The 26413-nt window shown below is 38.9% G+C and overlaps 3 protein-coding genes across 3 annotated transcripts in view; 1 reads left to right on the forward strand and 2 right to left on the reverse strand.

The window, feature by feature from the left end:
• Positions 1-372: 372 nt before the first annotated feature.
• Positions 373-861, reverse strand: LOC122663148. The gene has a single exon (XM_043858850.1). It carries the CDS (start codon positions 859-861, stop codon positions 373-375), a length of 489 nt encoding a protein of 162 aa, XP_043714785.1.
• Positions 862-5884: 5023 nt separating this feature from the next.
• LOC122663149 (F-box protein At3g07870-like) lies at positions 5885-7311 on the forward strand. Its single transcript, XM_043858851.1, has 2 exons — positions 5885-7156; positions 7291-7311. Exons 1-2 carry the CDS (start codon positions 5885-5887, stop codon positions 7309-7311), a joined length of 1293 nt encoding a protein of 430 aa, XP_043714786.1.
• Positions 7312-7314: 3 nt separating this feature from the next.
• The window catches only part of LOC122663150 (F-box protein At3g07870-like), a 32674-nt gene continuing 13575 nt past the window's right edge, over positions 7315-26413 (reverse strand). The window contains exon 3 of the mRNA XM_043858852.1: positions 7315-7396. Within this exon, the coding sequence (XP_043714787.1) occupies positions 7315-7396 (82 nt within the window). The remainder of the gene's footprint in view (positions 7397-26413) is intronic.

Genomic DNA, 26413 nt, shown 5'->3' on the forward strand with positions numbered 1-26413 from the left:
CAAGTGAGTACCAGAATCCTTCTTCTTTGCCCACCAGGACTGCCTAGCCCTGCAGTCGTTCTTCATATGCCCCTTCTTATGACACCAAAAACACTCCAAACCGCCCATATCTTTCTTGCCTGCTTGAGACTGATCCCGCTGAGGTGCTCTGTCCCTGTTAGACCTGTCATATGGCCTAAACCTGCTTTTGTTGCTAAACCTCTTCTTGTTCCTATAAGGTCCAACACCGCCCTTAGAAGTGGTGACATTTGCACTCTCAATTTTCTTCTTACTTTTCTTGTTCTGCTCTTCTTGTGTGCAAATAGAGATCAATTCTTTCATGGTCCATTTTACCCTTAAGGCCGCATAGGTGGTCTTCAAAGTCTCATACTGCTATGGGAGAGATTTTAGTGTAAAAGAGATTAGAAAATCATCATCCAGGTTGGTATCTAGATCTTTCAACTTTTGTGCCATGGAAGATATCTCCAGAATATGCTCCCTGACAGTTCCATTACCATCAAACTTGGCTGAGAGGATTTGATTCATCAATTCCTCTTTCTCAGCACTTTGGAAAACCTCAAAAACTTCTTTGATGGTAGCCAAATATTCAGTTGTAGTGTCCATCTTTTCCACACTAGCCTTCATATTCTCAGGGATTGATCTTTTCATCAAGGTGGCACACTTTCTGTTAGCAGTTTTCCATTTTTCTAATTTCTGTTTCTCCTCAGTCGTGCTAGTGGTTGTAACTATGGGCTTAGGTTCTCTAAGAGCTAAGTCTAACTCCATCAGACACAGTGCTACATCCAGGTCTTCTTTCCATTTCTTATAATTATCTCCAGATAAGATAGGAACAGTAGAAAATAGACTACCCTGAATAGACATCCTGGAGACAGTACAGGCCAGATAAATATACACACTAAATCTTTGGAGCATAACTAAGGTATGTTATAAACATACCAAAAGAATCAAATCAACTAGTATGAGAGACAATATCAAAACTAGCAATATCATCCAAATGAGAGTCACAACCGCCCTACATATTTTCCCTTTGGGGCATAAGATGTACTAGTCCTCTCATAATACCACATTTACCGTGAAAGAAATGTTAATTCAGGAATTCCATCACCTTTGGGCATATAGAACCCTTAAATTATCATTCCTTCCCAAGAGTTTATGTGCATATATGTTTTTCTTTAAACTTGGGTAGCATCACCTTTGGGCATATACTACCAACTTTGCTGCCATGACAGAATTGCAGAGAAACTCGATGTGCCACTTTGGTGGTCAACATCTTATTTTTCTACAATTCCCATAAAGAAAAAACATGCAGCCAAAAAGTGGAAGAATGTGCATTTACATCTTTCTAACAACATAATTAGTGTAAATGTATAATGTTGTCATGCACAAATAGAAATTTTGACAAGTTTAGGCAAGCATAATGCCAAAATTCAAAAACTTTAATTCAAATATATCCCCACAAAGGGAGGAACACAAACCTCAAAAATCATGTCCTTAAAGTTACTGTTTTGACCAATAGCGGACACCATGACGTAGGCCTCAAAAAAATGAAGTCACAGAGTCCGAAAACAGCTAAAACGGAGTTGGCATGAGCTCACACGAGCCGGTCAAAGTTGAAGAGTGATTGCACTCTCTTTGGTCAAACTGTGGTTCAATTCTGGTTCAAACCAAATTGAACCGGAGAAACTAAATCAATCCGGTTCAAAGCTAAACCGGCTCAGGTCAACCCACCAGGTCAAATATCGATTTGGTGGGTAAAAAAGGGTCACTGTTCGGGTTTCGGGTCTGGTTGACCGGATCTTTGCCCACTTTGGTTATGGGTCGAATATTGGGTCGGGTCAAAATTGCTTAGATTAGGAATATTCAAAACGTTACTTTTTTAAAAAAAAATTTACTTTTGTCTTTTCTGCTTTACCTTTTCAAATCTTAAAAACGGTTTTCAAACTTTTGAATATATATATATATTTTTTTAATTGGAAAGGTAACAACCTCAATCCAAACCCCATTCCGAACCTAATGGACTTATTGGTCTAATACAAAATAGATAAAAACGTCCCAACTCCCAATCCTTATCTTCAACCTTTGTTCAAAAGGCATAAACATTACGTGCCCAGAATTCAGCCGATAAACTTGGCTTTACTCGAATTTTCTGGTTACCGCCACAGTTAGTGTAGCAGCTCAAGCAAGTATCCCCGGATTCCGGCGACCACCTCCGGTTATTCAATAGTCTTGCAAACATCTCCAACTGGTTGAGAACACGGAGAACAAGTTGCTGTTTTTTTTTTAAAAAAAAATTTGAATAGAAATCGTTAGAACCCGTCATAATGGGTTCTAAGATCTGCAGGCCTTTGCAGCGGCGACAACCAGGATATAACCAAAGTTGATTTTCCTAGCCAAAACCACCGTACCCGATCCCGATTTGTTCTTCCAATTTTTCAGAAAACCCTTCTATTACTTGCCAAAAGAAATCAAAATGACTTAACATTTTAATTATTAAAACAGACGACAAATCTGGTTTGTGTTGGCTTCCATTCTTTCTTTATTTTCAATCAAATAAACAAATCCCAATTGGGTAGCGAAAACGTATGTTGATATAAAATTTCATAGTTGATTCTAAAACATATGGGATGGCTCTGATACCACTTGTTAGTTCATAGATATACAGTGATAAATCCTATCACTATCATGCCCATATGAAACCTTAAAATACAACAGTGATGGAAATAGAAGGGGAGGAATTGTACCTTTCACCTTTGTATGTTGTCGAAGAATAATAATAGAATACCCAATAGAAATCTCTTCCTTTAATCTGCAGCCTTGGACCAATAAACTTGAAGGGATCTTCTGCAATCTCCCGTTCTTACTGTGAACACCCTTCTCTTGTGGGAGAAATAGGGAAGTGAAGTAACGTGACTACAGGGACCCTCCTTATTAGTATTTATAAAAATACTGTCCAAAAATCCTAACCCACTTCCACAATGGGCTAGGATTGGCCCATCCCAATTAAAATCGGATGACATGCTTGAACCAGCTCCAGTAGTAGGATCCCCATCAATTGACAGATCCAAATAATTAATTAAGCCCACAATTAATTGGAAATTTCTTACAGCCTTTCCTCGATTTCATTGTAAAAAATATGATCCTGATATTATCTTTCTTTGTGAACAAAATGTCATGACCATAGTTATTTGAAGCTTCCGAAATGCTTAGAATCCTTTAAATCAGTGGCTACGGTGAACAACAAAGGGACTAAGGGATTGAAAGGTGGTTTAATATGTTTGTCTTCCCTTCCCAAACCAGGCCCAAGAAGTGATTGTTGGAACCTCTTAGCCACTCACATTGATACTTAATCGATCCCATTTGTGGTTATAGGAGACTTTAATGAGATCCTATCAATGATTGATAAATTGGGGGGAATCTCTTTCCATCATTCATCCGCTTCGAACCTCCTTTAAAACATTCTATCATCCTATCAACTTGAGGATATTTTTATCCCTAGTTCTCGCTTTACATGGTCCAACAGACAGACTACCCCATGTTAATCAATGAGAGTTTAGATAGGGTGTTTATCTCTCCCTCCTGGTTCGATTGTTTTCCTTTTGCCTCTCTTCTCAAATTACCGTCCATAGGATCTGACCGCAACCCCATTCTCTTATGTACCACCAATTCTAAATCATCGTTTAAGAAACTTTTTCATTTCCAAGATGTCTAGATTTTTTTTTATTTTTATGAAAAGATAAAAAAATATATATTAAAAGAAGGGGGATACAAGATGGTTAATGTTTGTAGAGTTAGACCTAAGCAATATGGATAATCCAAAAAATATATAGATATCCCTGGTCATATGAACAAAATTACAATTCTGTACAAGTTCCAAAATATTGAAGAGGAGATGGATTAAGAGCCACGGCCAAGGTTGATTCTTTGATTGAGGAACAAAAAGTAAGATTTCCTCACTCGAACTCCAGATTTCTCGCAGTTGGAGCTACGATACAGTTGCCTTCTGAATACCCTTCCATATTGCCGTGAGTTCTGGTTCCAACGCATGATGTGCTTCCATCCTCCCTGTTTCTGCCAAAATGATTCCTAGATTTGTCATCCTGATTTTCACAATTTCTATTTGGAAACATTGAACCAATATGGAGAGGAAAGTCTTATGGCTAAACTTACGAGTCTCAGCAGAATGTAAAAGGTATGGAGTCATCCAGTTTTTTGGTCATATTGAATATTTAAGGTATTCTCTTCTTGATTTCTTTTTAAAGCTTGAAAATTCCAATATGTCTTTCCTCATAATTTTTCTCTTCTTTTTACTCTAACCTTATTAGGACTTATGAGGTTGAGTAGATCTTCTGGCTCCAAAAATCAAGGCCCTTCCACATTAGGGATGGTGATAGATATAATAAACTCTACTATGCGATTACCAAACACATTATCCGGAAATGTAAACTTGAATTTTTAATTTATAATAATGGAAACGGTATTGTAGGTATCAAGAGTATTGTCAGGCCCCTTGCTTCCTTTCTTGCTAACTTATTTACAACTTCCAACCCCCTTGACTCCTCTTTTGTGGAATGTCTTTTTTATCCCATTTTATCCGACATTGACTTTTAAACTTTATACCTAAAATCCTCCACATTATGCTTATGAGTTTCTAAGGGTGTGCAGAAGATTAGGATTGACATGTCTAAACACTTTACGGTTGCTGGCCTTCCATGCTTACCAGAAAGAGAACCCATTGAAAATGAATATCTTGTTGATCAAGGTAACTCTTAAAATTGTTTTGGAAAGAAGTAATGCATTCCTTAAAGTTTAGCCTCTTTAGGGCAAAAGTATTAAATCAGAAACAAGAAACAGCCCAACTGGTTGTAGCACGTCCACAAATAAATACAAAATGGGGAATAGATTCGGATTCCTTGACATTTCCTCCAAACAAAGAGTGCAAATGAGACTTTGATGATTAAGATTTCTCTCTCAAACAAGAAATGATTCATGGCCAGACAATATCAACTACATCACCAAATAAAAAACCGAAGCTTTGGAGGAATATTTAAATTCCTCATGAAAGTGCGAAAAGAATCCGTAATGCTGAATATTGCATTTCTAATATTCTTGACCTAAAAAAAGACGTAAAACGTAAAAAAAATTTTGCTGCTACACTAGTCGTAGAAATTTTTTTGCTACCAACCAAGGAAATAGAATAATTCACATCTCCTTTTGGGTACATAAATACGAATAATTATCACCTCCAATTCGTTGTTCATTCCAATTCCTTTGATAGGGGGAGTGGACCCCACCTTGGGCAGTGTGTTCGGGCAGGGGGTAGGATGGTCATTTCTGCCCCCTATGTAAGGAATTGGAGCAGATTTGGTCTGCTGCATTGCAACAGGGTTTGTAGCACACCATCTAACAACCTGCAGTGCTCGGGCATGCAACCTAACACATAAGCGGGGTGTTGGGCTGCGTGCCCAAGCACTGTGGGCCATTGAATGTGCACTACACTCTCTGTTGCGCTACAAAGAGGCCTAACGCAATTGAGCGGGCTGCGAATTGGAGAGGATAATGTTCCACAAAAATCACCGTAGGGTTTTGTATTTTCTAAAATACCTTTTTAGGGTTTAAAACCAATATCCTTGGCTGCCAACAGGGTGTAGCAGCAGAATTTCGTCCCGTAAAGTAGGGTTATAAGTTACTAAGTTCTGTTTCCCTTCTCCCCTGTCCCAATCTCCATATCCGATAAGGGCTCGTAAGTTCCTTCTTCGTTCCAGTTTTTGGGGAATCGTCAATTCTTCACAGGTGAGGCTTCTCTCAGTTATGATTTAGTTGATAATCGAATCGAACCAACTGGTAAGACATATAAAGTGTTTGGGTAGCTCTTGATAGATGAAATATGGAGGCGGTGGAGGAGAAGATGATTAAGAGACATTCTCCAAATCTGATAGGCCATGATCGGCTGTTTCAGTTAGAAGATGTTTTGATTAACGTTCTCTCGTGGCTACCAGTGAAGACCCTCTTTAGATTTAGGTGCGTATGTAAACGATGGCGTTATCTGATCTCTAATGATCCTTATTTCTTGCGACTTCACTCTCAGCATTCCAAATCCAAACAACCTCTTCTCTTATTCTCATCAACTCCAGCTGATTCAAGGGACTCCATTTCCCTAAAATCCATAGACAGAGAAAAGAATCCCATAAGCAGATTTGAGGTCAAGTTTGAGAATAGTTATAACATTCTGTTACCTACTCGTTTCGATCTGGTTTGCATTTATGACGATGCGAATGTTCATATTTGTAATCCCAGTACACATGAATTCATAACATTGCCAAAACCTCCTCCCGCCTGTTACCCTTCTGTGGGTTTCGGATATGTTCAGTCAACTGGCCAGTACAAAGTAGTTCGTTTGTCTGTCCCTGATTATGGCCTTGTCGATGAAGATGATGAAATACTCAGTGATGATGAGGCTGCTTTATTCAGGACGAAATGTCAAGTGTTTACCTTGGGAGTGGAAAGAAGGGGCTCTAGTTCTTGCTCTTGTTGTTCTTGTGTTTGGAGAGACGTGGAAGATTCTCCATATGATGTCCGCTTTGTAACTCGTCCAGCTTTTGTTAAAGGAGCCATCCACTGGCTGGTCGATTATCATCCTATGATTGACGCTCAGGTCTACCATGGGCATATGATCGACCCTAATTATACGATCATCGCGTTTGATGTTGAGTGCGAAGAATTCAGATTAGTCCCACATCCTGAAGGTGGTTGTCCTGATCCTAGGTCTTTACAATCTACTGCATTTCAATTGGTGGAGTTGAGAGGGTTGCTATGCCTTTCACATTTTAAAGGTTCCAAAATGGATATATGGATGTTCAAAGACTACTACTACGAGAGTGGTAATGATCGTCGTATCAGTGGTACCTGGGTGAAAGAATACAGTATTGATCTGAACGTCTTGTACCGTCGCTACCGAATGGGGAAATGCTTTAGTCACTATTATACACCTAGAGACATAGAGGACACAAAGGTACTAATTGAGACACATTTGAAAGGATTAGGCTATTACGATCTCCAAAGCACAAGTTTCAAGGGATTAATGCATAGTAGAGAAATGCCAAAGCTACAGTTTAGTTTCTACGTGGAGAGTTTGCGCCCATTGAAACAATTAGCACAGGTAAGTACTATGCTTTTGTCTTTTAATTAAGAAAGAAACTTTTTGGCTGCATTTGAATTGAAGACTTGTTGAATTAGGCATCACAATAGTCTCAAAGTTATCAATTCTTAATTATCCTGTTCCTGCATTTGTAGAATTGCATTTCTTATGAATAATATCTAACAAATGTTAAAAGTCACCTTGTCGCTACCTATGGAAGGGGAATTACTATTCTGTTTTGCATGGAAAACATTGAAGCAGCTGAAGCAAAAACAAAAGCAAAAGCAAAAGCAAATGCAAAAGCAAATGCAAAAGCAGAAAGCCACTCATTGTGGCTGTAATTAACCCATAAGCAAATTGTTGGGGGGCTTGGCTTGTCCTCTTTAGCAAAGTTTTTTAGTGTGTACCTTTCCTGTTCTCCGATCAATGAGAAGGATAATTAGTGAATCATCTTCATTCCTTGTGAATCTAGGTGGGCTGTATTAGTTGATGTTCCAAGAATGCGTACCCAACTTCCTCACTGGTCCATAGTCTCATACTCTATAAATATTTAGTGGCTTTCTGCTTTTCATGGATAATTTATTTATGGAATTTTTTTCCACTTTACCATTTTAGTAGGGAGGACTTGCATTAGATAAAGGTTACATGTCTCATCCATCTTTTTACTGGAGAGTGATTTCATAGGAATGCAAGCAGGTGCTATCAACCCTTTCGTTAGTCAAATATGCAATAAGAAGCCTTTAAATAAATTCAGAGGGAACTGCAGGGGTCTAGCTAGTCCCATAACCCATACAGTACAGCTCCTGTTTTGTTTCACCAGTACTTTCAAGTTATTGGAGAGGATCCATGGCCTTGGCCAGGCTGGGTTCTGCTTTGTGGAATTAATTTGGATAAGATTGAACTAAGATTATACAAAATTAACTTGGCTACGCTAGAGGGTGACTGATTTTTACCTTTTTCTTTTAATAGTGATAAAATTTGACTTGCCATTTTAATAGCCCAAGTTTATTCAAATGTTAGTGAGTTTTAACTGTTTTAGTTGCCACCCTTGGCTGTAAAGTCTTCAATTTTTAATAGTGGAGATCTAAGATAAAATCTGGTTTTTGGGACCCCTGTTAGAGTTGTTAGAATATCTTGTATAAGGGTAGTTCTATCATTGTCTAGTTATTAGACATGACTAAGTTGTATTTTTCCTTTCTTGTTTTATTTCCCTTTACCTCCCTAGGAAGGCCTGTGTAATTTGGAAGAGTTAATTAATGAAGCTAATATGTGTGTTGAGAATCCCTCAACACACATAATCGATTCTCCCATTCTCTTCTCTTCTCTTCTCTTCTCTTCTCTTCTCTTCTCTTCTCTCCTTCCTCCTCTTCTAGCTGTAAATCTCTTTTCTCTTACTAGTGATGCAGGTTCATCATAGAAATTGGTTTATTTCTTTAGAAATAGGCCTAGGGTTGGGTTACATGTTGGGCCTTTGTTCCCAAGGGTTTTCTATGTATTAGACCACTTTAATGAGCCTAAACTAGGGGTACATAGGTTGCATATGGGATTAGCCCAATACTTAGTTTATTTTTATGTTTTTTTAATTGAACCGATTCAAATTGGTTGCATCCAATTGGTTCAATTTAAGTGATCATGTGACTTGGTTAAGTGGTCATGTGACAACTTAAGCGGTCATGTGAGTAAGTTGGGCTGGATTAGGACTCTGTAAGTCCAGCCATGTTTTGAGTCTATTTCTTTTAGTATTTTAGTTTCCTAGTTAGTTTAAGTTGTCTAATAGGTTAAGGATTGGGTCTGGCCTTTCCTTTTTAGTGTCTAAGTCTATTTTTGAGTCTTCAATATAAGTTTGTAAGGGAGGCCAGCATTGAATACTAATTTGATTAATAAAAATTAGCTTTATGCTTGCTGCCATTGCTGCTGCTCTTTGTGAGTATATATCCTTGTGGTTCTCAAGGTGGATATGGTGGGTGGACTCCTGCGACTCCTTGCGTCTGTCCAGTACCGAGAGGTTCTTCTTCTTCTTCAATCGAGCTTCTTCAAGCTGCTGCTGCTGCCTTTGAAGGAGATCAAACCAGTAAGTAATCTTAGTTTCCTACATATATCCTTTCCCTCTTCATCCTATAACCTAATCCACATCCCCCTCCATCCATCAAACCCTAATTTCCATTATACCTACAACTCCTACCTTAACTAGGACTCCTTCATAATTTCAGGTCTGTCCATCAATTTCAAACCAAACTTCTAGCCTATATCCCCCATACCTCTCCCCACACTCGATCCAAAATCCAGCTCATTACTCCCACTCTATCCCCTCCATTAAACCCAAAACCTGCAACTCATGCAGAATTTTAAAACCTTTCCAAACCCTATTATTTATATGCCATAAAAGCACCCTAGACCTACATATTAAAGCCATATAAGACCCATTCCCAAATTCCCATCCTAAACCCTAGAATTAACCTAAATCATAGTGCTGTCCATTCGAACCAGCATCCCCTTTTGCTATTGATCCTGTTGTCTGGCTCCTAATAGGTCTCCTACTTATCTAGGACTACATTAATTGGTATCAGAGCTATGGCGGAGGGAAGCTCCAACCAAGCCTCGAAAGATCCACCTCCATTCGTTTTTAAGACCCGAGTTCGTCTACCCAATAGGAGCACAACCATATTAATTGTTGATGAGAGACGACGTAACAACGTTATTTCACAATCCGTGGTGGATATGTTGTCCTAGTCAGGAGAGATTTGCATCATGCCTACAGGTCAAGTCTTTGTTGAATTTGAGTGTTCCTCATACTCTGACGGTGCTTGGTGTAAGCCGGTACCATCTCCAAGGAGCGTTATTGCAGTAAGTTGTAATTGGTTGGACGAGCGACAAGGTTGGATTGAACCTGAAAACAACTCGTGTATCCTACCGGATCGACACCGTCTATACCATTTGGTTACTCTAAAAGGGTTACAACCAAAGGTGACCACATTGACTGTACAGCCGCAGGGATTGCCGAACATGTCAACTCAATTGCAAGTGGCATCGACTATGTTTGAAGTTTCACCAATGGAGGATGTACCAACAGAAGATTCTGCTAAGGCAGTTTGTGTTGAAGAGATTCAAGAACCGATAGCTAAAGAAATTCAAGTAGACCAAGCTGCACTAGTAGTTGAGATCATAATTGAGAAGCTCGGCCATCAAATTGATGTGGAGGTCCAAAACACAATTGTAGAAGATTCTACTGAAGAGGTATACATTGAAGAGAACAAAGTAGACAAAGCTGAAAGAGTAGAAGATGAAAAGTTGATTGAGAGCATTCCAAAGGAAAACAATGACCTTCAAGATGCTGTTCTTGAAGAGGTGGAGCTTGTGTCTCATGCATTAGATGAGAAGGTTGCTAACACTGAAGGCTTTATGGATGAGACATTGACAGTTCCTAATGATTCAAAGAAAGAACACAGAGAGTTTGTTATGCCACCATGGTTCTTCGAAAAGCAAGCTGCACGCATTGAAGACTTTATCCCCAATGTTCCTGCCTCATTTGGAATTTTGTTTGGGGGTGGTCAAAGCTGCTGATCACATGTTGATTCCCCCCCCCCCCCCACACACTGCAAAATTCGAGGACGAAAATTTTCAAGTTGGGAAGAGTTGATGCAAGTTCATCATAGAAATTGGCTTATTTCTTTAGAAATAGGCCTAGGGTTGGGTTATATACGTGTTGGGCCTTTGTTCCCAAGGGTTTTCTATGTATTAGGCCACTTTAATGAGCCTGAACTAGAGGTACATAGGCTGCATACGGGATTAGCCCAATACGTAGTTTATTTTTATGTATTTTTAATTGAACCGGTTCAAATTGGTTGCATCTAATTGGTTCAATTTAAGTGATCATGTGACAACTTAAATGGTCATGTGGTGTAAGTTGGGCTAGATTAGGACTCTATAAGTCCAACCATGTTTTGAGTCTATTTCTTTTAGTATTTTAGTTTCCTAGTTAGTTTAAGTTGCCTAATAGGTTAAGGATTGGGTTAGGCCTTTCCTTTTTAGTGTCTAAGTCTATTTTGGAGTCTTCTATATAAGTTTGTAAGGGAGGCCAGCATTGAATACGAATTTGATTAATAAAAATTAGCTTTATGCTTGTTGCCATTGCTGCTGCTCTTTGTGAGTATATATCCTTGTGGATCTCAAGGTGGATAGGGTGGGTGGACTCCTGTGACTCCTTGCGTTTGTTCAGTACCGGGAGGTTCTTCTTCTTCAATCGAGCTTCTTCAAGCTGCTGTTGTTGCCTTTGAAGGAGATCAAACTGGTAAGTAATTTTAGTTTCCTACATATATCCTTCCCCTCTTCATCCTCTAACCTAATCTACACCCCTCTCCATCCATCAAACCCTAATTTCCATTAAACCTGCAACTCCTACCTTAACTAGGACTCCTTCATAATTTCAGATCTGTCCATCAATTTCAAACCAAACTTCTAGCCTATATCCCCCACACCTCTCCCCACACTCGATCCAAAATCCAGCTTATAACTCCCACTCTATCCCCTCCATTAAACCCAAAACCTGCAACTCAATTTTGTCTAGAATTGCAGAATTTTAAAACCTTTCCAAACCCTATTATTTATATGCCATAAAAGCACCCTAGACCTGCATATTAAAGCCATATAAGACCCATTCCCAAATTCCCATCCTAAACCCTAGAATTAACCTAAATCCTAGTGCTGTCCATTCGAACCAGCAGCCCCTTTTGCTATTGATCCTGTTGTCTGGCTCCTAGTAGGTCTCCTACCTATCTAGGACTACATTAACTAGATTCGATCAATCTTCAAGTTCTAACTACCCCCTATTCCTTAGCCCCCTTCTTCCTCTTCTTAGGTCTTACCTCTTACGTTCATAAAATCGTAACCTAACTCTGAATCTCGATCTGCCAGTGGCCCCTTCATCTTCTCCGTCTCCGACAGCCTTGTAGTGGCCCCAGTAGAGGAAAAATCAATTCTAGACTCTGTCCTGGTTCTCCACTTCTCTAGTAATTCGTAAGCTAACTTTGAATCTCGATCTGCCGGTTGGCTCTTCATCTTCTCTGTCTCTGACAGCCCTGCAGCGGCCTCACTTGTGGAGGAATAAACTCTAGATTCTGCCCTGGTTCTCCATTTCTCTGGTACAGACCTCTCTACTCAGCAACATATCCGTCAGGCTCTAGAATGGATCTGATTAGACCCTCTCTGCATATCCAGCCACAGGCATTTCAAGTGTCATCTTCTCTCTTTCTCTCTCTCTGAATATTTGTTTCGTGCTGATATTATTTCTGCAACATTCAATGCTCACTGTGGAAGTAGTATTTTGGCTTTTACACTGCAAGAAAGTCATGGTTTTTGTGGTAGAGTTTTTAGATTGACCTTAATATTTTGACTCCAATTGGAATCGTATCTATTATGCTGTTAGTATTGCTTACTTCTGGTTGTTTCATGGATGTTTTATAAGTATGGGTTGATGTTCACAGTTGGAAAGTCATGGTTTTTATGGTAGAATCGTGGAAAGTTTCTGATTTGTAATTCTGGAAGTGATCTGTAGGTGTTTATACGTTGTTTATATTTGGGACTCGAGATGCCTTAGTCGTTGCCCTTTTATACTTTGGCATGGTATTCATTAAATTTCAAATGTGTGTTCTCAGTGAAAAATTAGTAACTAGTGTGATTCTTCTCTGATGCAAAAAAGCTGAGTATTTGACTATCAACTGTTTAGTTTCTCTACTTTATTATCTTATTAATTTCACAAGATTTTACTCGTAAAGTACATAGATATATAGAGCTATTCCTCTTCTTTACACTAAATAAATACTTATATAAATTGTATTGTTCAAGATTGGAAAAAATATGACTTGTGCCTAATGTGACACATGCCCTCTTTATTTATAATATGGAGGTGAATATTCTAGAATGAATACAAGATCAAATTACCCTATAAGACAAAATAAGACAATTCTACCCTTGTACCCATTTACAACACTCCCCCTAAAGTTGGTGCATAGATATCACACATGCCCAACTTGGAAACAATAGAATGAAAAATCCTACCACTATGTCCCTTAGTAAATACATCAGCCAATTGATCATGAGAAGGGACAAAAGGAACACAAATAAGACTAGACTCCAACTTTTCCCAACCCAGAATTTTTAGATGAAAAGCTTACCCCTTTGAAGAACTACCCCCTTTTGCTTTGATTCCTTCAAACCTCAGCTCACACCCTTTTCTCTGTAATAGTAGAATCAATTTTTTACTAGGTTTACCATACAACATTTGTTGGAACAGAATTACTCCGAAAATCCAGAAACAGAAAAAATCGATTCTGACTCGGAACCAATTTTTTGAAACAGAATGGTTGCCATACAGATCCTTAGAAACTAGTTACAAGAAATAATAAATTCTTCTAGGGAGCTGAGAAGTCTTCTAGGTAGCTGAGAAGTCACAAGACTTTTGTTGACTTGTGGGCCGGAACTTGGCAGTGCAAGGGTCCACGAAATTGCTGTAAGAGCCAGAGTTAGTTCAGTCCAGGGTGGACAGAACTGGGCTGGGCTTGAACCTGGGCTGTTGAACCAGCCGGATGCTCTACATCATGCAGCCTCGCTTCATCCAAGAGAGGTGAGGCCTACCAATAATTGCATGCCCATCCTGCAAAACAGAGGACAGTACTATGCGCTAGTACAATCCACAAAACACAATTTATGTGGTTCGGTAGTGTGCCTACATCCATCGGGTAATCCCCAACCTTGGGCTTCGTATTTTACCCAATACACTACACCAAATATAATTCGACTGCTCCAATAGTCTAGGATCCCCTAATCTTGCTTTTGACAGTGCCCCAACACTGTTTAGGGCAACAATTCCTTTACTTATGTCTTTCAGACTAAAAAACCATATATAAGTAAAGGCTTAGTAGTCGTCTAGTTCTTAATGTAGAATAGCTAGAACACGAAAGCCCCAGGCAGGATCTTCTTGAACAAACCTTCATGCTGATTTGGTCTTCAAAAAACTGGCAACAATTGATGCTTGTAGCAGATATTCCTTAATCGATTGCAGAACTTGTAGTCGATCACACAATGAAATCGATTGAAATAGAAGCGAAGAAGAAAATAGGAAATAGAGAAGAAGGATAGGATTGGATCGAGTATCCCACTCTCCTCCCAGGTCTCTCATCCATCGCAGGTACAGCATCTTACCCTTCCCCACTGCATCTCACAGCATAGCATGGTTTACAACCAAAACTCTCTTTTTTTCTCAAACTTGTCTTGGCTGGTTATCAGCCTAGTCCAAAATAAATCCAACTGATTACATCCTTGGTTCTTCTAGAAATATCTCAAAACAAAAGTCCCAATTAAAATAAAACTACTATTCCTAATCTAGAAAATAACTAAAATAATAAACTTCTAAAACACCACGCAAGGCAGCAACCTTCTTGAATTCTAAGTACTCCATGCAATCTGTCATGGCCCCACCAAATCTTGGCAGATACCTCCTCTTTAGTCTTTACAGCTATAAAGAAAATAATCCTACATTATCTCCAACTTTAATTAGATCACGTAATTGAACCCACAACTATTTCAGCTGTTGAAACAATGATCTTGACTATCTCAGCCTCTCTCAGGACAATGCATTACAAAACAGCAACATAACTTCATTCATTCAATTTTGTGGATTGTGGAGGCCTCTAAGGGCATTGCATGATATAGATTCAAGGGTTGAGCCCAAAATACAAAGTGTTTTGATGTAGATCACAGGTTTATATGTAGCCGCAAGAAAAAGCCCCAAAACCAGCCCAGTGTAGTTGTGGGATGCAACTGCTATGAGAGGCAGCTTAGTCTGATGATGTGGTAGGTTTTTGTCGGTTTCTTTGGAGCATCACATAAGGCAGCCCCAGCCCAAAGAGAAGCATGAAGAAGAAAGGGACCAAGACAGAAATAATTTTTTTAAAAAAAAGGTATTGTTCACATGAACAGTACCCGAGTTACTGTTCACGTGATACTGTTCACGTGAACAGTGATTGGGGGGCTGATATGGACAGCTGGTGTGAAGGTTAGATGCTGGATGTTGGTGAAATATTCTATTAGAAGCTGCTAGTAATTTAGTTTCTATTTTGGCATAGATCTAGTTTCTATTTTAGTTGCTTAGCTGAGTTAGAGTTTCTATTTTAGTTACCTTCTAAATTTTGTTTCTTAGCAAAGTTCAATTACTTGTAACTCAAGTCTCAGCTCTTCTAGAGACTTTCTATTTTTATTGTTTCTATTTTGGGCTCAACCCTTGAGTCTATATAATGTAATGCCCTTAGAGGCCTCCACACAATTGAATGAGAAGTTATGTTGCTATTTTGCAATGCATTGCCCTGAGAGAGGCTGAGAAGAGTGAGATGCCCAGGCTTAGATAGCCAAGATCATTGTTTCAACAGCTGATATAGCTGTGGGTGAGAGACCCAAGGCTGAGATAGCCTACCTCCCTCCTGCTATCTACCCATGTTCTTCTACCTTTTATTTTCTATTATTTTCCAATCAATCTGTGTGTGCTTGATCTACTGTAAGTCTGAGTACGTTCGATCGATCCTATCTAGAGTGGCTACCAAGTAGCTTACAGCAAAAATTGAAACTTTCCATGTGCCTGGGCCAATGCACCTTGAGTGCTTACATGGCCCAGCCTTCCATGACAATAGACACTTGTGAACTCCTAGCCAGCAAGACATGCCACCTCACATGCCACATCATCATGTGATTATGTGGTCCTCATGTTCACATCCAAGTATCCCCATGTATGCAACGATGCATCCTTCATGCAATCCATGTACCACATCAACCGCACCATGCCATGTATATCCGACATGCCATACACATTAACCATCATCCATGCATGTCTAGAAATCATAGCAAGTATTTGTGGCAAAAGTGCGTTTATATTTTATTCATATTCACAGAACTCAAAAGTATGCTATTTCTATATATGTTTGTGCACAGTATTACTGCCACAATGTTGGTCAGTTTAGCTTCAACAGAAAACTTGTCAATTTTCATAAGAAAGAAAACCTATATTAATTGGTCAGGTTAGCTTCAACTTGATTGTGATATGATATGGGAACCATGTCTACAATAGGGTTTCTCAGTTGGAAATCAAACTCACCAGCTCCTCGTGCTTTGTTGTTTCTGACCCACCAGAGATTAAATTGAAATCTGTGTCACCATTGGTTTTTTCTTCGATAGGAGGAGGGAGATCAAGATTGAATAGATCTCGAATAGGAAGCTATTGCTGAATTACAATGGCCTGATTATCTTTGTATTCAGAACCTACAGCCAAGTGGGATCTCTTGTGGCCACCTGAATCTGTCTTTGTAGATAGTCCCCACTAGGACAGGCTGATAATCCAGAATTCTTCACCAGCTGAACCTTCAAATTTCAGGCACTGATGTGGCAATCTGAACCGTCCGTTCAAAGTAGGGACCAACTGGACCGGTTAATGGGGGGGAGGGGAAAGGAAGAAAGAGAATCCAGGAGGAAATCAGAATTGCAGGGGGAAAAGAGGAGAAACCGTGACAAGAAGAAACAGTAGAAGAAGAAAAGAAGAGGGAAAATCAGAATTGCAGGGGGGAAAAGAGAAGAAGCAGTAGAAGAAGAAGAAGAAGAGGGAAAATCAGAATTGCAGGGGGGAAAAGAGAAGAAGCAGTAGAAGAAGAAGAAGAAGAGGGGGGGGGGGGAAGGAGGGTGCACACACACACACACAGCCAGAAACTCAATTCATTCTTTGGTTATTCAATTCTGTTTTCATTCCTCTCAAAATACATTCTTTTAAAAACTCAAAATCAAAGAAAGAAGAAGAAAATAACTCCCTAACAACTACTTCTACAGCAATAACTGCCCCCTAATAACTATTTCTACAGCAATAACTGCCAAATAACTCTAAAAATAAAAGATAAAACAAAAATAAACTAAATGCAGGGCTGGTAGGGCTTGGGCTTGGGCCTGAGATGGTATCTCTTGGAGTATCCAATTGGGCCTGGGCTAGGGCTAGTAGGAGCAACCCCCAAATATCCTGCATCAACTCTCCCTTGCTTTAAAAAAACTCGACCTCGAGTTTGGATAAACCCAGGAAACCAGTCCATGTGATGCACATCCATGCCGTTCAAAAGCTCCGAGAAGAGGAGATGAAATCTTGAAACAGCACGTCCTCTCGATATTGTTGAGTGGAATGTCGAAGTCGTACGTCATTACTGTTGCAGCATCTCCGGTGTTGTTCTTCATTCCAACTTGGGATAAGATGGAATAATATGGAGCGATTGGTTGTTGCAATCGTGTGGTTAAAGGGGGTCAATGGATGTTATGGTAAAGAAGATAAGGTAGTGTATATGAGTATTTTGGAGTTCTAGCTTGGGGTTTCCAGAACAGGGAAGGGAACAAGATAAGAGAACTTAGATAGGAGAAGAAAGATAAGAGAGGAAGAGAGACTGAAAAGGAGAAGAATCTGAGAAAGAGAGATTCACTCAGGTTTGGGCTCTTATACCAGATAATGGGGGGAGGGGAAAGGAAGAAAGAGAATTAAGGAGGAAATCAGAATTGCAGGGGGAAAAGAGGAGAAACCTTGACAAGAAGAAACAGTAGAAGAAGAAAAGAAGAGGGAAAATCAGAATTGCAGGGGGGAAAAGGGAAGAAGAAGAAGAAGAAGAAGAAGAAGAAGAAGAGGGGGGGATCAGAGTTGCAGGGAGACAAGAGAAGAAGAAGGGGGGGGGGGGGAAAGGAGGGTGCACACGCACACAGTCAGAAACTCAATTCATTCTTTGGTTATTCAATTCTGTTCTCATTCCTCTCAAAATACATTCTTTTAAAAACTCAAAATCAAAGAAAGAAGAAGAAAATAACTCCCTAACAACTACTTCTACAGCAATAACTGCCCCCTAATAACTATTTCTACAGCAATAACTGCCAAATAACTCTAAAAATAAAAGATAAAACAAACATAAACTAAATGCAGGGCTGGTAGGGCTTGGGCTTGGGCCTGAGATGGTATCTCTTGGAGTATCCAATTGGGCCTGGGCTAGGGCTAGGGCTAGTAGGAGCAGCCCCCAAATATCCTGCATCACTGGTGCAATGCTAAGTAGTATATTGACCTCAGCTCTTTCCTATATGCCAATATTTTAATGTAATTTGCATTGTCAATACATTTGTCTCCAACTAGGTTTGCAGCACACACGGCCAAATTTTGGTTAGGGTTGTTTCGTTGTCTTCTCTACCTACCTAATGTGGATTATTTATATGCTTATGGACTGTACCATATAACTTCAAAATCTCAAATAGCCTCTCTATGCCTTGATCAATCGGTCTTTTGAATCTTCTTCGTTCACAATCTCATGTTGAGAAATTTAAGGTCAGCTGTTTTAACTCAGAGAATCATTCCACATTTTAAACATCCAAGAAAGAAGATTCAAAAATCTAAATGAGAAGAGCTAGCTGGCTTATTAATACTTTCAAAGAAAATTCAAGTTTCCAATTAAGGATGGATGGACATGTCATATTTTTACAAGTAGTTAGGTAAGAGAATTCAATTGTTCAAGAAAACTAGGAAGAGTTTGAGCTGGGTTAATAAAAGTTTCATGGTTTTAGTCATTGGGATAAGATGTGGAAGGTCATTTAGACTTTAGGGAAGTTGACAAAGGAAAGGAAATCCGATGTTACAAGTAGTAACAATTTTTGTGTTGAACTGAAACCTCTAAAACTGGGTCAGATTTCTTTGTTCCTCATGACACATGATAAACGCCTTTTTAGTTCACATGAAAGCTCATCTGTATGTGTGACTGCACTGTGATGCCACAGAATGTTTGTATTTTCAGTTGTAATCGTCCTTATTATACTCGTTTATTACTGCATATGTATTTTTTCTGTTATCCCCATGGTTTTGCAGGTTGACTTGAAGTTAGCCACCTATCAGTGTTTGTATCCATTTATGATATTTTAAATATCTTTTTAACCAAATGGCTGCACGCTTCTCTATTCTACTGGTCATGTTGTATGAGTTTATGGAATCAATTGGTTTGAAGCACTGAAGTGTTTATGATCACTCATAGTTGGCAGAAATGAAACATTTGGAAGCAAAGTGGGCTGATTTGAAAGCAAAGTGGGCTGATTTGAAAGAAAAGCGGGCTGAAATGGAAGATTTTAAAGCAATTTTGGCTAAGATGGAAGACTTGGACGCCCAAGTAACTCTTCTAGCCCAAAAGGTCTTGGGTAGTAGCTCACAAGGTTCAGTTCATTTATTTAAATTAGAAAATTGTTAAATTTTGTTGGTTTGTTTACTTAAGTACTGTATATACTTATTTTGCTCACCTATTCATTTGAGCAGCTGATAATTGAGGCCATTGCATAAGCTGGCCTATATTTTGGTAGTCTATTTGTACAGGTAAATTTTCAGTACTTAGACTTCCCAATTAAGATGTTCAATTGTGTGATTATGGACTCACTGATTATTTATTGACTTTCGATTTTATTTCTTTCAAGATTTTTTTGGAGGTCACCTGCTGAAATGTTGGAAGTAGATTGAGAAGCAAAGTTGGAAGATTCTCAGGAAATATTTTGTTATTGATTTGTTTTCGTAAGGGATAATCTATAGTTATATGTAGTATTCAGAAGCTGATGTTTTTTTAAAAGATATGGTATTTGTTTCTGCATTAGTGAAATTGATGTTTTGTGGATATTAGGCATATTAATGAAATGGATCCTGGTGTTATTTCATACTTCGGGTATTTGTACAAGTTAACTTTTAATGAAATTGATGTTTAGTGGATGTTGGGCATTAGTACTGAAATGGATTTTAGTGGATGTAATTTCTTAGTATTGAAATGTATGTCAGTGGTGGTTGGGCATTAGTATTGAAATGGATGGATTTATTATATTTCTCTTTAATTAAACAGGTTATAGGATGAGTGAAACATGTTACAAGATTACATAAAGAAACAGATTTAAAAAAAATAATAATACATATAGCGTCGTTTATGACTAAACGGCGCTAAATGTGGGCCTCCAAGGTCTATATCATCGTTTATGGTAAGACATTTTTGCTGGTGTTTCTTAACAATGCCGCTAAATTAGTACTTTGAAGTTATATGTCAGCGTTTATATAAACTTTTTTATAATATACTTTTGCTGGCGCTAACCGTAAAACACCATTAAAAAGGTTTTATTTAGAGGCGTTTATGTCTTCACTGCTTCACTTTGGACCTTGTCTCTCACTCCCTGCACCCTCATGCCCTCTTGGATCAAATTAATGTTTGGGTTACAGATATGTCAATGAGCAAAGAACAATCTTCTTTTCTTTCGTAAACATCCACGCGAGTTGGAAAAGAAGAGATTTTTGAGGGGAAAAGGGGCACCTTTGTCTCTAACCAGGTAACACTCTCTTGTTTTTGTTTACATTTTGAAGATCTGTTTAATGTGCTCTTTATTGTCCTTTTAAGCATTTTTATCTCTCTTAATCATAAAGCTTTATTGTGCAGTGTTTGATAATTGTGTTTTAACTAGCTATGTTGTTCTTGCTTCTTTTTCTGCTTCCTCTTTTAGTGATTTTTCTGACGTCCTTTGATTTTTAGGCTTTGTTTGCTCTCTTTTCTCTTGTTTTGATTGCTCTTTGTGTTTAGCTGTTCTCTTTGTTTTCTTTTTGTTTATCCATGCATATCCTCTCTTTGAATGTCAGGGGTCTTCACAGATCTTTATTAAAATGATGTCATTCTTTCCATTGTAAAAAATTTAACCCCAATATCATTTTTCTCTATGAAACTAAATGTCGTGATCATTGTGCCTTGAAGCTTCCCAAAGGCCTGGAATCCTTTAAAACTCCTGTTGTGGTGAAAAGTGAAGGGACTAAAGGTCTAAAAGGTAGCATATAGGTCTTAACATCTCAATCAATCTCCACTTTGCATGTTGATAGTTTCCCACACTTTACTGCACCTTATTTGGATGATGTTACAGCGGGAATTTGTTACTTATGCCCCTTCCCATCAATCCCTTAGACATGAGTGTTGGAAAGCCTAGGTTGATTATGTTGATCTTATATGTATTCTTTTTGTGATCATTGGAGATTTCAATGAGATCATTTCAGATGCAGATAAATGAGGGGGAAATTCTTTCCACCCAACACCATTCTTGAACCTCCTTAAAAACATCCTTTCACCCTACAACCTCAAGGAAATTAGCATTCCTGGTTCCAGTTTTACATGGTCCAACAGACAAGCCCCGCCAAACCTTATCAAGGAAAGCCTGGATAGAATGTTCACATCTCTATCTGGTTCAACGTCTTTCCTTTTGCTTCCCTCACCAAATTACCCTCTATAGGATCATACCATAATCCCATGCTCCTTCGCAACATTAACTCCAATCCTTCTTTTAGGAAACTGTCCCACTTCTAAATTGCTTGGACTTTTCACCCTGATTTCCACAATTCCTGTATTGAGTCTTGGAGTCATTATGCTGAGGACAATTTTATGGTCAAACTGCAAGCCTTGGAAAGTTGTTACATGTATGGAATTGTTCAGTATTTGGCCATAGAACACTTAAGATATTCTCTTTTTGATTATTTTTTAAAAAGGTAATCTTCCATAGCATTATGGTGAGTGAAGTGGATTGCTTCAGTATGATTTTTTTACCCATGTTTTTCATTTATATTGTTCAATATGTTGAGGGCAAATTAGATATTTGGCAAAAAAGACTTGTACCGTTCTTGGCACCCTATGTTGTGTCGACGGGTTGCAGTGTTCGCCATGGCTGCCGACACCACTCACCCCCACCTCCCCTCTCTGGTGCTCTCCTTCCCGTATCCCTCTGTCTCCCTCTCCTTCTCTGCCGCCACTCTCACTCCCGTGTCCGCTGCCCCCTGCTCCCTTCTGCCCCTCCGCACCCTCATTTACCTCCCCTGCAACTCCACCTCCCCCCCCCCCCCTTCCCCGACCCTTGCGTCCACTCGAGCCGCCTGCTCTCAGACCAAACAATTCATCTTCTACTCTCGTTTCACTGTTTTCAATGGGTTTGTGGTGCTCAAGTTTGCAGTGTGCTTTCACTTTCCCATTTCCCAATCCAACTTGCAATCTAGATTTTAATCGATCCATTCAATGATCCATCTGTTTCAGATGAATTAAACTAAAACATTCAAGCTTAAAACCCCCAGGATTGGGATTTGGTATTTCGGTTTACAGAGACCTTAACCTGTATTCCATCCAATCTTTTTTTTTTAATGAGAATACCAAACTTCTTAGTGGATACGCAATGACTGGGAAATTGGGGAACACATTCAAATTCCTAGAGAAGATGAGGCGGAAAGGATGTGACCCAAGTGCAATTTCGTACGCGATTTCAATACAGACACTCTGTTCCAGAGAAAAAATGGAGAAAGCCAAGCAGGTCTTCGTTGAGATGCAAAAAGGCAGATGCGTCGTAGACGGGGTTGGGGGCGGGGTTCATCTCTGTATTTCTTCTTCCATGATCGGTGGGAAGAGGGGTAGTGCATAGAAGAGGAGGAAGAGGAGGAGGAGAGGGAGAGGGAGAGAGAGAGACAGAGAGATGCAAAGAAGGTGGGTCGCAACTCGCAAACTCGCGGTGATGGGGAAGAAAGAGAAGTGGGAGACTAGGAATAATTATCACCCTCAATTCACGGGCACCTCCAATTCCTCTAATAGGGGGGGGGGGGGGGAGGGGACCCCACCTTGGGCAGTGTTTTCGGGCAGGGGTTAGGTTGGTCATTCCCGCCCCTGTGAGGATTTGGAGGAATTGGAGGGGGCAGTGAATTGGAGGGGACAACGATTCGAGATTGTAGGGTCTGATATGGTGTTCTTGATTTTTTAAATTTCTAATCTGCCCTTGATATATTGAATAACAATGATGGAAAGGATGGGCAAAAACGGTATAGTGAAACAATCCATTTCACTCTTCATAGTGACAAATAGAAGGATCCTTTTTAAAACTTGAAAATCCCAATACCCCCGTTTCTCATCTTTCCGTTCTTCCTTTTATTCTAACTTAAATTGGACTTTTGAGGCTGAGGAGATATTCTTGCTCCAAAAATCAAGGCATCTCCCCATTAGAGATGGTGATCCTAACTAAATTTTTAAGTTTTCATAAAATTTCATGTATAACAAAATCTTATATATATAGGCTAAAAGTTTCATGCACGATCGTGCATAAGAGGAATCTTTTACATTGGTTTTTAGTAACCGTCAGATTAAAGTGTTTTAATCTGAACCGTCCAAGGATAAAGTAATTGTAGATAACTCCTATATGGTTACGGTTACCTTTCAATACATTTTCAAATACTTGTAAAAGACTTTTGTATTTATCAATAATGATTAAAAAATATAGTAATTAAAAAAATAAAAATCAGACACAATGTTCGTAAGCGTAAGATTGAGTTTTTAATTGATAACTCTGGAAATCACATTCGGGAGCCAGGGATATAATTGAATCTTTTGCCTCTTTTTTGGATGATTTATTTACAACATCTAATCTCCCGGACCCTTCTTTTGTGGAATGCCTTTTTAACTCCAGTTTTTTGCTTCTGACTTCATATATTATGCCTCCCCCCCTTTCGATTGATGAAATTAAAGGGGTTGTTTTCTCTATGGGTCCCTACAAGGCTCCAAGTGTGGATGGGTTCCAAGCATGTTTTGTGATCTTATTGGATCGGATGTTTGTCGATTTGTGGGAGTTTTTCAACTTCGAACTCCTGCCGTTTTATGTTAACCACACTTTAATTTGTCTTATTCCAAAAAAAAAAAAAGATAATGCCTCTAGGGTAGGATAATTTTGACCTATAAGCCTGTGTAATATGTCTTACAAAATCATTACCAAAAGTTTAGCTAATAGGCTTAAAGGATTTCTATCCTCTTTCAATTCTCCCTACCAAGCTGCAAGCTGCCTTCATCACAAGCATACTAATCATTGATAACATCATTTTAGCCCATGGAATCTTCATTTTTTACATCATAAAAAAGGGAGAGCTGGCTTTGTAGCTCTCAAATTGGATACGGCGAATGCATATGACAGACTTGAATGGGGTTTTATTTCTTGTCTCAGAGTTTTTTTGGGCTTTGGTGAGGATTAATGTGATTTCATTAGCCACCTCATGTCTTCGATTTCTTAACTCAATCAAACTTGATGGCAGTTCTTTTGAGAATATAGAACGTTCTAGGGGTATTAGACAGGGTTGCCCCTTAAGTCCCTATTTATTTATTATAGCTATAGAGGTTCTCTCTTGCCTCCTCATTGCTTACAGAGACCTTAGCATGTTCAAAGGTATTAAGATTTCTCGCCATGCTCTTGAAATTTCTCATTTACCTTTTGCGGATGATACTTTTATTTTTTGTTGTGCTTCTATTGCAGATATTCTGACTATCAAATCTATTTTTGATTTATTTTCTGATTTTTCAAATCAACATATCAATCTTAACAAAATTAATGTCTTCTTTAGTTGCAATGTCCCTTTAGTTGACCGAAGACACATGTCCTCAGTCCTTGGTATTGAGGAAATGTCCCGTTATGCAATCTAATTACACACTAATCTTATTCATCCAAGATATAAATCTACAGGATTGCAACAAATCATCAGTCCCATCTAGGACCGCCTTTCTTTTTGGAAAGCAAACATGCTCTCTCATGTCGGATGTAAGATCTTAATCCAATCTGTTCTAGTTGGTATTCATACTTATCTTATGTCCTACTTTGCTTTCCCTTTTAAAATTTGTCAAAATATTGATTCTATCTGCTTGTGCTTTTTGAATAACGATAAGGAGATATTTAAGAAACTTCACTTAATTTATTGGAACACTATTTGTTCTCCAAAAATGTGGGTGGCTTGGGCTTAAGAGATGTTGCTACTTAAGCTCTTTTATTAAAGTTAGGATGGAGACTGTTAAATGATGAGTCATTGCTTTGGGCCGAATCCTTGTGTACCAAATATTCCTATAATAGATCCATTTTTTACTGAAAAACCATTGCCAAAAGGGGTTCTTGGTCTTGGAATAGTATTGCAAGCATTATCCCTCTCCTTAAACGCATGGTCTACAGAAAAATTGGGTCAGGTCAAATCACCTTTTTTTTGTTTGGAATGGTCCTTGGCTTCCCCCTCCTATTATGAATTCTTTGCCACAATTTTAACTCAACCATGACCCTTTGGCCAAGGTTAGTGACTTTACTTCTTCCAAATCTTGGAACATGAATACCTTATCTCGGCTCTCCTCCCCGTCCTCTGTTTGTGAAATAATAAAGATTCTCATTTTTCAATCTTTGGATAGATGGTGGTGTAATTTTTATAATTCTGTTCATTTTAGCATCAAGTTAGTAGCTAACTTCATTTTTAGAGACAAATGCCCTACACAACCTCACCCTAATAGTCTGTTTCTTTCCAATTCGTCTTTTAAATGGTGAAGATTCTATTGGAAGCTAAGCATCACCCCAAATTCAAGTTACACTTATGGAGAATGATTCACAAAAGGTCTCCCTGTTCGGGCCATTCTAGAAAAATGGATTGATATGGATACTTGCTGCCCAATCTGTAAAAGTAATCAAGAAACAATTTGGCGTATCATATTCTTGTGACTTCTCCGGAAGAATATGGGGTGCTGGTCCCTTGGGGTTGAGAATTGATCTCTTATCTTATTCTTCTATTGAACATTTTTTTTTAATTAATCTATTTAATTCCGTCCTCTTCTAATCTATCTTGTAAATGGATTTTCAGTGTGATCTCCATCACATCCTATTTTATATGGAAGCACAAGAATCAAGTTGTTATTTCAAATATTTCTCCTAATCCGAAGCTGATCTTAAACGATATCAACATATGGATTATTGACTTGAGACTATCCCCATTCAATAATGAGAATTGACCCTCTTTAGCTACTCATAGTACGTGGTATATTTAATCTCTCTTGTTTAGATCTTGAGGTTCTTTCATTAACACATCATATTTTGATTTGTGTAGGACAATCTTACAGCTCTTTAAACACCTCTGGATGGGCTTATGGCCTTTTTGTTTCAACGGAAGAAACTTACTGTTTTCATTTTGATTTTAGAGCAGTCGCTTTGCCTTGGAGCAGATGAAGCCTTCCTTCTTTCGTATCAGTCCGCTTTGGCTCCTAATCTTGAGCTCGCTGTTCTTGGCTTCTTCTTGGAGTCCTTGCCTTTCGAGACTTTAGGCCCTTGCCCTTGGCCTGGTCTTGACTCCCCCTGGCTAAGTACTTTCAATGACGTAGGCTAGCTGCCTGTGTCGCTCCCCCCCCCCCCCCCTTCTATCTA

Source organism: Telopea speciosissima, chromosome 5 (genome assembly GCF_018873765.1).
Source record: "Telopea speciosissima isolate NSW1024214 ecotype Mountain lineage chromosome 5, Tspe_v1, whole genome shotgun sequence".
NCBI classification, from domain to species: Eukaryota; Viridiplantae; Streptophyta; class Magnoliopsida; order Proteales; family Proteaceae; genus Telopea; species Telopea speciosissima.

Coding starts and splice junctions, on each gene's coding strand:
- LOC122663148 (XM_043858850.1), bottom strand. CDS start 861: ATGTCTATTCAGGGTAGTCTATTTTCTACTGTTCCTATCTTATCTGGA.
- LOC122663149 (XM_043858851.1), top strand. CDS start 5,885: ATGGAGGCGGTGGAGGAGAAGATGATTAAGAGACATTCTCCAAATCTG. Junction 7,157..7,290: donor CATTGAAACAATTAGCACAG/GTAAGTACTATG, acceptor CTGCATTTGTAG/AATTGCATTTCTTATGAATA.